Source organism: Hyla sarda, chromosome 2 (assembly GCF_029499605.1).
Source record: "Hyla sarda isolate aHylSar1 chromosome 2, aHylSar1.hap1, whole genome shotgun sequence".
Lineage (NCBI taxonomy): Eukaryota > Metazoa > Chordata > Amphibia > Anura > Hylidae > Hyla > Hyla sarda.
This window is the reverse complement of record NC_079190.1, coordinates 392,800,804-392,813,772: the sequence shown is the minus strand read 5'-3', so window position 1 is coordinate 392,813,772 and position 12,969 is coordinate 392,800,804. Positions and strand designations below refer to the sequence as shown.

At 40.4% G+C, this 12,969-nt stretch overlaps 1 protein-coding gene across 8 annotated transcripts in view; it reads left to right on the top strand.

Annotated features, from left to right (window-relative positions):
* MYO1C (myosin IC) overlaps positions 1-12,969 on the top strand; it is a 161,158-nt gene that overhangs the window by 75,603 nt on the left and 72,586 nt on the right. For 5 of the 8 annotated variants that reach the window (XM_056558670.1, XM_056558669.1, XM_056558667.1 and 2 more), the window contains exon 3: positions 10,441-10,556. In XM_056558670.1, coding sequence (XP_056414645.1) covers positions 10,441-10,556 — 116 coding nt within the window. The other 3 variants (XM_056558671.1, XM_056558673.1, XM_056558672.1) reach the window with 3 other exon arrangements.

The window sequence follows — 12,969 nt, the reverse complement described above, 5'->3', positions numbered from 1 at the left end:
GCATGGGACTTTAAACAAAAACCCTGACCCTAGCAAATGGGGTAGTTAAGGGTTAAATTAACTATCCTATATTTTAAGTGGACATATAAGTAACATGTGACCAAGTATTATCGAAATATCTCCAGCCGTTTGGAAGTTATGCGGTAACATATTTCCCATTGACTTGCATGGGACTTTAAATATAAACCCCGCCCCTGGCAAATGGGGGTGAGTAAGGGTTAAATCACCTATCTTATGTTTGTTGTTGACATATAAGTAACATGTGTGCCAAGTTTCATGTTAATATCTTTAGCTGTTTGGAAGTTTTTTGTGGAACATACATACACACACACACACACACACACACACACACACACTTTGAGTTATATATATATATATATATATATATATATATATATATATATATATATATATATATATATATATATATATAAACACTCCCTATTTCTTGCCCCTAGGTTTTCTCCTATTCCGATGTTGTTTTTTCCCTTAATTTTTTCTGCTGCTGTTCTTCTTTTTATATATATATCCTTAGTTGATGAAATTGAAATATTTTCGAGAGAACATCTGTATACTTTGTTTTCCATTAATATGAGTGTGTCCTCTGCCAGCAAGTGACATGGGAGGAGTAGGGCCAGCAGGATGCAGACTCAGCTGAAAATGAAAACAAGCCGTGCAAAAAAAACTGAGTTTAATGAACTTTTCCAAGTGCCACATAATCTAAAAATGCTCCTACACCCACAGATAGGAGAACCATAGGGAATTTGTCACGTATGCTCAAGGAGTGCACCGCACCTTAAGCCCTGGCTGTTTATATTGCCCTAATGATCAATTCTGCATGTGTATATGAAGTTCTACACCTTTTCTATTTAAACAAGAATGTGGCTTATTGACCTTCCCCCTTTCTGAGATGACATGTGGTGCACTAACATATACTCAATTTGGGAGGTTTATCTGTGTAGAGGATGGCGCATTTGCTCATATCAGATTTCTTTCTTTTTTAGTAACCGCTCCACTTCCCCTCTGCACAGGATTTGACAAATCTCCCCCACGTGCCTAGGAGAGCGCTTGATCCTCCTGTAGCCCTGATTGGGCTGATGTTGCATCTGTCTCCATTGACAAATTTAGCTCTGCTACATCCACCCTTATATACATGCACCTTTTGAAGAACATCCCTTTTATAGTCCTTATATATTTGAAGCAGATGTAGGAGGGCTAAAATTGTAAACCTAGCACTTAAAATTCCATTTTGTGCATAAATCCTCAGCTCGGCTACATTAGCATATATTAATACAGATTGAACTGGTGCTGTGTTCACATGTTTTTTTCATGGCTTGATCACAATTTTAAACTTTACAGTAAAAACATTTTGGAAAATCGTGGTAAAACTGTAAATACCCACAATGTATGAACACAAGTATACATATATTACTGACATAAAAAATACTATAGGGTCACATCCAGCCTGTTATAACAACTTACCTTATAGCTCTAATAATTATAAGAAAGGTGTCTATATGTACAATATGGTTCCTCACTGCTTTGATGACTGCTACAGCTCTGTCGGGGGCAAAACTAATCCTGTCACAGAGGGTCGGGATACAGGTCTCGCTGCATGTCATATGACTTGCCCTTGTTCTGGGAATAGGAAGGATTGCCACTTTATTCACCTAATACCGGCCCAGACCCCTGTGAAGACTTTTTCCAGTCAGTGCTCTGTAGAATTCACCTGACACTTATCTTGGGCTCCTCACATTTTCAAATTCTTCTACATAAACTCCATATGGAGTTTATGGGAAATGTGAATACACATGAAGGGAGAGTTCATACCTAGCTGCTGAAGGAGTTGATAGGGCCAGAATCTGCAGCCGTTCACTTTTTTACTATAGACCAGCATGGTTTTTATACAATGCAATACACCAATACATCAACAAGTTACAACAGCCTATATTCTCTAAATATACAATACAATACAAAACACACCAATATATCAACAAGTTACAACAGCCTATATTCTCTAAATATACAATACAATACAAAACACACCAATATATCAACAAGTTACAACAGCCTATATTCTCTAAATATACAATACAATACACACCAATATATCAACAAGTTACAACAGCCTATATTCTCTAAATATACAATACAATACACATCAATATATCAACAAGTTACAATAGCCTATATTCTCTAAATATACAATACAATACACATCAATATATCAAGTTACAACAGCCTATATTCTCTAAATATACAATACACATCAATATATCATCAAGTTACAACAGACTATATTCTCTAAATATACAATACACATCAATATATCAACAAGTTACAATAGCCTATATTCTGTAAATATACAATACAGTACAATACAAAACACACCAATATATCAACAAGTTACAATAGCCTATATTCTCTAAATATACAATACAATACACATCAATATATCAACAAGTTACAATAGCCTATATTCTCTAAATATACAATACAATACACATCAATATATCAAGTTACAACAGCCTATATTCTCTAAATATACAATACAGTACAATACAAAACACACCAATATATCAACAAGTTACAATAGCCTATATTCTCTAAATATACAATACAATACACATCAATATATCAACAAGTTACAACAGCCTATATTCTCTAAATATACAATACAATACACACCAATATATCAACAAGTTACAACAGCCTATATTCTCTAAATATACAATACACATCAATATATCAACAAGTTACAATAGCCTATATTCTGTAAATATACAATACAGTACAATACAAAACACACCAATATATCAACAAGTTACAATAGCCTATATTCTCTAAATATACAATACAATACACATCAATATATCAACAAGTTACAACAGCCTATATTCTCTAAATATACAATACACATCAATATATCAACAAGTTACAATAGCCTATATTCTGTAAATATACAATACAGTACAATACAAAACACACCAATATATCAACAAGTTACAATAGCCTATATTCTCTAAATATACAATACAATACACATCAATATATCAACAAGTTACAACAGCCTATATTCTCTAAATATACAATACAATACACATCAATATATCAAGTTACAACAGCCTATATTCTCTAAATATACAATACACATCAATATATCAACAAGTTACAATAGCCTATATTCTGTAAATATACAATACAAGACAATACAAAACACACCAATATATCAACAAGTTACAATAGCCTATATTCTCTAAATATACAATACAATACAAAACACACCCAGGGGCGGACACAGACAGCAGAGGGCCCCTGTGCAAAGAATATGCCTGGGCCCCCCCCCCCCCCCCCAGGTAATATGTTTGCTAGGTAAGTGGGTAGTACGTTTGCAAGTAGTACATTTGCTAGTTAGGTATGTAGAACATTTTCTAAGTAGGTAGGCAAGTAGTAAATTTTCAAAACATATAGGCAGTTAGTAAGTTCAGTTGGTAGGGAGGCAGGTAAAAGGTTTGGTGCTAGGTAGGTAGGTAGGTAGGCAGGTATAAGTTTGGTTGGTAGGTGGGTAGCCACATAACATTTGGTGGGTAGGCCCTTAGTCCAGTGTTTTCCAAACAGGCTTTGGCTGTTTGGGCATGCTGGGAGTTATAGTTTTGCAACAGCTGGAGGCACCCAGGTTGGGAAAAAATGGACTAAGGACCTACCTACCAAACCTGAGTGCCTCCAGCTGTTGCAGAACTAAAACTCCCAGCATGCCTGGACAGCTAAAGACTATCCGGGGAATGCTAGAAGTTGTAGTTTTGCAACAGCTGGAGGAGCCCAGGTTGGAAAATACTGACTAAGGAGGTGTTTTCAAAACAGTGTTTCTCCAGGTGGTCCAAAACTACAACTCCCAGCATTCCCGGACAGTCTAGTGAATAGTGAGTACAGCTCTGGAGTATAATACAGGATATAAATCAGTACATAAGTAATGTAAAGTGACCCTACATTCACCGCAATAGTGACATCTTGTACAACGGGTGGCACCCATTGTGCAAAATCTAACTATTGCAATAAATGAAGGGTCACGTTACATTACTTATGGTGGAAGCAGCAGGTCACTCACCTCGTCTCCTAAGGAAACTTTCAGATTCGACTGTTGTGAGGCTCCTCAGGTTCTGTTATATGAATGGCGGCTCTGGAGTATAATACAGGATATAACTCAGGATCAGTACAGGATAAGTAATGTAATGTATGTACACAGTGACCTCACCAGCAGAATAGTGAGTACAGCTCTGGGGTATAATACAGGATATAACTCAGGATCAGTACAGGATAAGTAATGTAATGTATGTACACAGTGACCCCACCACCAGCAGAATAGTGAGTACAGCTCTGGGGTATAATACAGGATATAACTCAGGATCAGTACAGGATAAGTAATGTAATGTATGTACACAGTGACCTCACCAGCAGAATAGTGAGTACAGCTCTGGAGAATAATACAGGATATAACTCAGGATCAGTACAGGATAAGTAATGTAATGTATGTACACAGTGACCTCACCAGCAGAATAGTGAGTACAGCTCTGGAATATAATACAGGATATAACTATTATAATTACTAGGTTCACACTGAAAACTCTCCAGACAGCAATGCATTTCTGAGCGGATCAGCAAAAAGATCTGCACGGTCCTAGCGCCGCCCAAAGGGCTAGCTTCTGGAGATTCATCAATGTGAACCAAGCCTTATACATGTGAGAAGGGAATTATACATGTGAGCAGGGGATTATTATAATCCTCCACTCACATATATGTAACATCTCCCCATCACATGTATAATCTAATAATCTCCTCCTCACATTTATAATCGCAAAATCAGATTATACATGTGAGGAGGGGATTATACATGTGAAGAGGGGACTATACATGTGAGGAGGGGATTATACATGTGAGGAGGGGATTATACATGTGAGGAGGGGATTATACATGTGAGGAGGGGATTATACATGTGAGGAGGGGATTATACATGTGAGGAGGGGATTATACATGTGAGGAGGGGATTATACATGTGAGGAGGGGATTATACATGTGAGGAGGGGACTATACATGTGAGGAGGGGACTATACATGTGAGGAGGGGATTATACATGTGAGGAGGGGACTATACATGTGAGGAGGGGACTATACATGTGAGGAGGGGATTATAAACATGTGAGGAGGGGATTATAAACATGTGAGGAGGGGATTATAAACATGTGAGGAGGGATTATAAACATGTGAGGAGGGATTATACATGTGAGGAGGGGATTATACATGTGAGGAGGGGATTATACATGTGAGGAGGGGATTATATACATGTGAGGAGGGGATTATATACATGTGAGGAGGGGACTATACACATGTGAGGGGGGATTATATACATGTGAGGAGGGGATTATACACGTTAGAGGATTATTATAATCTTCCCCTCACATATATTTATCATATCTCCCTCACATGTATAATCTGATAATCCCCTCCTCACATTTTTAATCCCCTCACATATATAATATCATAATCAGAGTATATGTGAGGGGATTATACAGGTGAGGAGGGGATTATTATAATCCTCCCCTCACATATATGTATCATCTCCCCCTTACATGTATAATCTGATAATCCCCTCCTCACATTTATAGTCCCCTCACAAATATAATCTCCTAATAAGATTACATGTGAGGGGGTTATCAGACTATACATGTGAGGGGGAGATGTTACATACATGTGAGGGGAGGATTATAATAATCATTATTATCCTCCACTCACATGCATCATTTCTTCCTCCCACCCCACACACAATCGCAACCCCTCCAATCCTCACCCCACCCCCCTGCCAAACAACCCCCTACCCCTCAACTCACATGTAATCCAGATGATATACCGGTCCATCTGGCGGTGAGTGACGCTGCAGCCTGGAGGCCGTGTGGGGGCTGTAAATCACTGATAGAGGGGAGTGGAGGACTCCTCTCTGCTCCGCTCCTCTCATCTCTATGATGCCCGCCGTGACGTCGCACGTCACGTCAGCGGGCGTTACTATTTCCCAGGCAGCCACAGCGGTCCTGGGATAGTGGCTGCCTGTGGAAGATTGACGGCGGAGGCGGCAGCAATGAGTTAAAAAAAAGGTAGCGGGCGGCGGTGGTGGTGGGCCCCCTCCCTCAGTCAAAAATTTTTAAGCCTGGCCCGCCTGTTTCCCAGCCCGCCTGTCATGACCAGAGCCCCGCGTGGGGCAAAAGGGGCTAGCTGCTTTTGGGCCCCCAGGAATGAGAGGGCCTGGGGGAGCTGCCCCTTTTGCCCCGCGTTAAAGACGGGCCTGGCCCCAGCGGTCAGTGAGTGACTGTCACTCACTGACTCGCTAATAGTTTCAGTTCCGGCTGGGCCCCCCTGGCTCCTGGGCCCCTTTGCAGCTGAACAGGCTGCACATATGGTATGTCCGCCCCTGAACACACCAATATATCAACAAGTTACCACAGCCTATATTCTCTAAATATACAATACACACCAATATATCAACAAGTTACCACAGCCTATATTCTCTAAATAAATCACACCAATACATCAACAGGTTACAACATGCTATGTATATATACATATAATATATATACTCAATGGGGGAGATTTATCAAACCTGTGCAGATGAAAAGTTGCCCGGTTGCCAATAGCAACCGATCAGCTTGCTTCTTTCATTTTTAAAGAGGCCTCTGAAAAAATGAAAGAAGTGATCTGATTGGTTGCTATGGGCAACTTTACCTCTGCACAGGTTTTGATAAATCTCCCCCAATGTGTGTGTATGTATGTTCATTCCACGAAAACGTCCAAACGGCTAAAGATATTAACATGAAACATGGCACAAATGTTATTTATAGACATAGGATAGGTAATTTAACCCTTACCCCCATTTGCCAGGGTCGGGGTTTTTGTTTAAAGTCCCATACAAGTCTATGGGAAATGTATGTTACTGCATAACTTCCAAACAGCTGGAGATATTTCAATAATACTTGGTCACATGTTACTTATATGTCCACTTAAAATATAGGATAGTTAATTTAACCCTTAACTACTCCCATTTGTGAGGGTTGGGGTTTTTGTTTAAAGTCCCATGCAAATCAATGGGAAATGTATGTTCCCACATAACTTCCGTACGGCTGGAGATATTTCAATACCTGGTACACATATTATGGGTCGGGATGGGAGGTCTGGATAGGAGGTCAGGATAGGAAGCCTATATTCTTTAAATACATTGCATCAACAGATTACAGCAACCTGTGTCATTGATCATTTTCAGATTGTACAGAGTGCTGTAAACTAATTGGCAAGACAGTCTATTTCTGCACATAAGTGGTGGTAGGAATTGCAGTAATGGTATTATATTGGGGGATTACAATCTATATAACATATTTCCATCAGCCTGTGTAATGCTTACAAGTTTACATGTAACGTGTAATTACATGGGAAAATGCTTCTCACATCTGTGCTATATACATCCCCTTTCCCCTGACACCACCTTTTTTTGCCGTAGGGTGGAGGCAGTATGTGGACAGTGAGGTCACACATCTAAATGTGGCTGCTATTCTTACAGGAACTTGTTTCTATGTACACAGGACATGAATGTTTGTGTATAAATTATTTTTAAAGGGGTACTCTGGTGGAATTTTTTCTTCTTCTAATAATCTAGTGCTATAAAATAATCTTAATCCTTCCAGTATCATTAGCTGCTGTATACTACAGACAAAGTTGTGTAGCTCTTTCCAGTCTGACCACAGTGCTCTCTGCTGACATCTCTGTCCATGTCAGGAACTGTCCAAAGCAAGATAGGTTTGCTCCGTGGAGTTGTTCCTGTTCTGGACAGTTCCTGACATGGACAGAGGTGTCAGCACAGAGCACTGAGGTCAGACTGAAAAGAACAACTTAACTTCCTCTGAAGCATACAGCAGCTCATAAGTACTGGATTTTTTTAATAGAAGTCATTTACAAACCTGTTAAACTTTTTGGCACCAGTTGATTTTTGAATATTTTTTTTTTTCACTGGGGTACCCCTTTAAGGGCAGATTTTCAGATTTTACGACTTGATGGGGTTGCAATAAAGCCTGCAGGGCAGTCTTATCCTCTGCCGCTTGGGTATTTGACGTGGCTGCATCTCCACTAGGTCTCCCTGATGATCACAATGTGAAACACATGTTGGAAACCTGTTTATGTGAATTTTTTTCATGCACTTTATCTCCCTGCACTAGACTAGAGCCCTTAACCTGTTGATAAGGGTCATCCCAGGCTACCTAGGGAATGGGGGTCATTCTGAACCTCTCCATACAGTTGGCAATAACCAGGTCTAGGGAGTAAGATATAAGAGGTGAAAAATGAAATTTTTCCTTGTATATTGCATAAGGTGTTATCTACTGGTTTGATTCTTGGATTGTATGTAAAGTCTCTCTCTCTTTTTTTTTTTTTTTTTATATATCCAAGAGCCGAGGAACGTGCTCTTGAATCGCCCAAGGTGCAAGAAAAAGTGCAAATGGTGTTACACTAAAAAAAAATGTGCACAGAGGATGCGGTCTGTCGAAAGCCCTTCTCCAAAATGAGAGAGACCCCCCCAACAACCTTATCCTTCGCCTCCGAACCAAAAGGTACCTGCGAGGTTCCAGGTTCGATGTCCCTTTTCGCCGAAGCTACTAAGGGACCACAAATGGTCCCGGCATCCCCCTTGGCGTTAGCCAAGGTATCTGCCCGCAGAGCCGATAACGGTCGGTACCCTGCCCATGCAGGAGTACCTGGGGTTTTTGCAGGGAGGTGCAGAACCTAATGGCCACAGACCTCCCCTAGGCCGCCAAGAGAGACACCTAGAAGGGCTACCGCATCCTGACAAATCCTGTGGACACACAACACGCAAAAAGTGACACAGTGAGACAAAAATAAATAAATAAGTGAATGTGTGCAGATATACTGCCCGGACATCGGGCCGGAGCTATAAAAATTTCTCTGATCTTAGCCAGAAGGCCGGAAATCAAGAGGTGAGTGCCACAAGGTGAAGAGATTATGATGCCCGTGCTTCCACTCAGTGAGCCAGTACACCCAGTGAGTTTTGGCACCTCGAGGTCACCACTCCCCAAGGCACAAGTACCTCGGCTCTAGACCCTCTCAGCCTTATGGCGAGACCCGGAGGAAGCAGGTCACATCGGGGCAGCCATCGGGCTGATTCCTCAGAACCAGCCCCGGAACGCCCTGGTACACCTGCTCCCTACCATGCAGCACCCATCCCCACCAGCTCCACACTAGCGTCGCCTGCCACCAACATGAAACTGATAACAGACACTTGATCTTAGCCAAAAGGCTAAGAAGTGATTGTATGTAAAGTCTGCTCTACATTTACTGATTAACCTGTAGCCAACCCCCAAAAATGTAGAGGTTATTGTCATTAAATAGCCTACAGTTCTCCGATTACACACCTTTTTACAGTTTCTTGATGTGCTTTTTGGTTTCTGAGATAGTGAGGGTCTATGTTTGTCTAACAATTTTTAGGGACTCCTTCAAATTGGAGTGAACTTAAATGTAATAATTTTTATTGAATATGGATGATGGGCAGGATTATACAGCCAGGGTGTGTGAATGTTGTACATTGAGAGGCACTAATGACTATTACACATCCCCTGACTGCATAATCCCACCCATCACCTGTCATCACTCCCATTATTAAAATTAAGTCCCACCCATCTGACTGATTCCCCGAATTGTCAAATGATAAACCCTCATATCTCTGGAACAGAAGGGCGTATCAGGAAGCTGTAAAAAGATGTGTGAAAAGGGCACCCAAGCTATTCAGTGATAACAAAATCCTATTTTGTTGGGTTCGTTGCAGGTGCTGTTTAAATTATAGGTAATTAACATGCATAGAGATTTTCTTTGAATTCATCAAGGGGGTTTTATCCTAATAAATATGACCTTTCTCTGTTAGATTAGGCAAAACCCTTGTGTCTTAGCATTGATGTTACAGACTTGTTATGGCGCCTCTTATTGTTCCTTGTTTTTACGTTGTAGAGCATCCACATGGTGTGCGGAGCTGGTAAGAAAAAGTTGCTTTTAGTGCGCGATTATTTACTGGCTTGCATATAGCAGAAATCATCTGCTGCCCACTAGAGTGTCCAGGTGGTGGGACACACTGCTTAGCATGTGTGACCACAAACATTGGATACTTTAGGTTCGAGTTTCTGAAGCAGGCTGCCTCCAGCTGTTGCAAAACTACGACTCCCAGATTGCCTGGACAGCCCTTGGCTGTCCGAGCATGCTGGGAGTTGTAGTTTTGCAACAGCTGCAGGCACCCTGCTCTATTCTGTTCTGCGAGATGTAAGAAAAATTGATTAATAACTCATAGGACAAACATTTAAATCCTTATTTAGGAAGCTTGATATCTTTTTATGTGTTTCCTTCTCAGACCTATATTGGATCCGTGTTGGTGTCAGTTAACCCCTACAAAGAGCTGGAGATTTACAGCAAACAGCACATGGAAAGATATCGTGGCGTTAGTTTCTATGAAGTATCACCTCACATGTAAGTAAATCTGCACACTGAAATGGTTCCTTAGAATAATAGGTAAAAAAAATTTCGATTACGATAGGTTCCCCCTCAGCAGCCAATCTGGAATGGAAATCTTTGATGCCAGATTATCCACAGACCTCTTTATAAACTTAAAAATGTAGTGCACAAAAAGCCAAAGGTGTCCTGCATGTATTTAAAGAGGCAAGTACTTATGCAAATACATATTCAACCCTGACTAAATGTATTAGGACAATCTGCTAATGCAACTTACAGAAAAATACATGTTGCAGCAGATGGATAATAAAAATGGATTAAAAAATATAACAATCCACAACAGTAGCACTGCTACTACACGAACATATGTCCTGCTAAGCTTCTCTGGTGCAATAACCTTCCCGGTGCTCACCTGTAACAGTCCAAGACATATTCAATACAAGAAAATGAAAGAATGGAGCACTCACCAGGTCTTTAAGGAACAGCAAACTTCTTTATTGCATATTTGCTTGGCGGCGTTCTAGCATGTACGGGAGAGCGGACAGATGGAGCTCCATCTGTCAGCTCTCCCGTACATGCTGGAATGCTGCCAAGCAAATATGCAATAAAGTAGTTTGCTGTTCCTTAAAGACCTGGTGAGTGCTCCATTCTTTCATTTTCTTGTATGGAATATATAAAAATATCACGGTTAGATATTTACAGAAAGATAAGCTAAGTAAATGCTATCTATATCTGATATAGAGAGCGTTGGGACATCCTAAATGTCTCCTGTGCCGTTGATTATCTAGTGATTATATGTTATATGTATATGCCTTTGCTATTTTTAATGTATACCTAGTAAAATATGAATTATCCACATGCCCCAACATATGTGTTTCTGTAGGTTGCCTATCCACAGACATAACCCTAAATTGAAAAAAGACTACTTTGTATCTATAGATATTTGCCCCCATGGTCAGATGTTGAGCTGGTGAGGTGGGCATTTCAGGAATCTCTATTTAAACGGAAACTCCGCAGGTAGACAATCCTGTCCCCTATGCAGACCTCCAACGATCTCCTGCCCGGTACCCTGGTTATCCACATGCACAGAGCAGGATTTTTGTCGACTCTAGCCCGAAGATGTGGTCAACAGGCCCGCTCCATATATCTCTGTGGGAGATCTGGAGATACACGAATGCTCTATCCCTGTCTCTCCCATACACGTGAATGGAGTTGGGGGGCATGTCAACCACCACAGCCGCACCAAAGCCTAGCAAAGCCAGCCTTCTGAACATAAATGTTAAGAACTCTGGGGTGCCTGGCCGGAGATAGCTGGGTGATAAGACCTCTTATCTTCTGTTCTGTGGATAGGGAATAAGATGTCTAGCACCGGACTTCCCCATTGACAGATTGGGGCAAAAAAGCTAATGAAATATATTACAGTTTATTGAAATTGTTTATACTGTTCAAAAGAATAAAAATTTGACATGAGTTGCAATTTGATTTTCTTATTTTTACTATAGTCAGAAGTGGTGTAACGTCCAGTTTGTAACTCTGGGATTGTTGGTTGAGTTCCCACAATGACCTTCTCTAAAAAGTTTATCCTGTTCCTAGATTTTCTGTTAACATCTGTTTTCCTGTAATATCTGCGTCTTGTGTGTTATACAGTGTAGTGTTGTGAAGCTGTAACACTTTCCTATGCATATTATGCTCTACCGTGATCATCTGCTAGCAGAAAGGTAGATTCAGCTTTCCAAGCCTAGTCAAAATAAATTGTTCAAAGGAAAATTCCAGAACGGTTAGTCTTAGTGGACGCGCTGGAAATTATTTTTTTTCTCTTTCCTTTCTGAGTTGGCCTATCCTTTTCATACCACAACTTCTTCATGTGTTATTTTTGACCAGTGTTTCTCTGCTATTTCATTTGTTGCTAGGTTACACTGGACCTAAAGCACCAAAGAATTTGTGTATTTATGTAGAACGCAGAATTTTCTCCCACAATTCCCAGTAGACTATCTTGGGTTTTTACTAGATTATCTGACATTCACAGAATATTGGTTGCTGAGAAAATAATTTTGGGACCATGATATCTTAACTGGAAATGGACATCAGCTTAGTGAATGCATCCCTGCAATGTAAAAGATTAAGTTGATGGACACACTCCAATATATCTGTAGAGTTACACTTGTACATTTTTATTCCAGTATATCTACAGCGTTTATTTTAGGGCACCTGTAAGATGTGTAGTCAGGCTCTGACTACATTTTAGTTATTCACTGGCCCTCCTGATGTATAGCTCTGAAGAAGGCTGCGATATATCCCATTGTATAGGCATAGGGAATGGGAGATTCATTACATAGAAGTCATTACACACCTGCCATCTTAAAGTGATCATGAATAATTCCAAATAAAGTTCAGCTGTTTTAGTAGGATTTTCCTGACGTTTGCTTAGTTG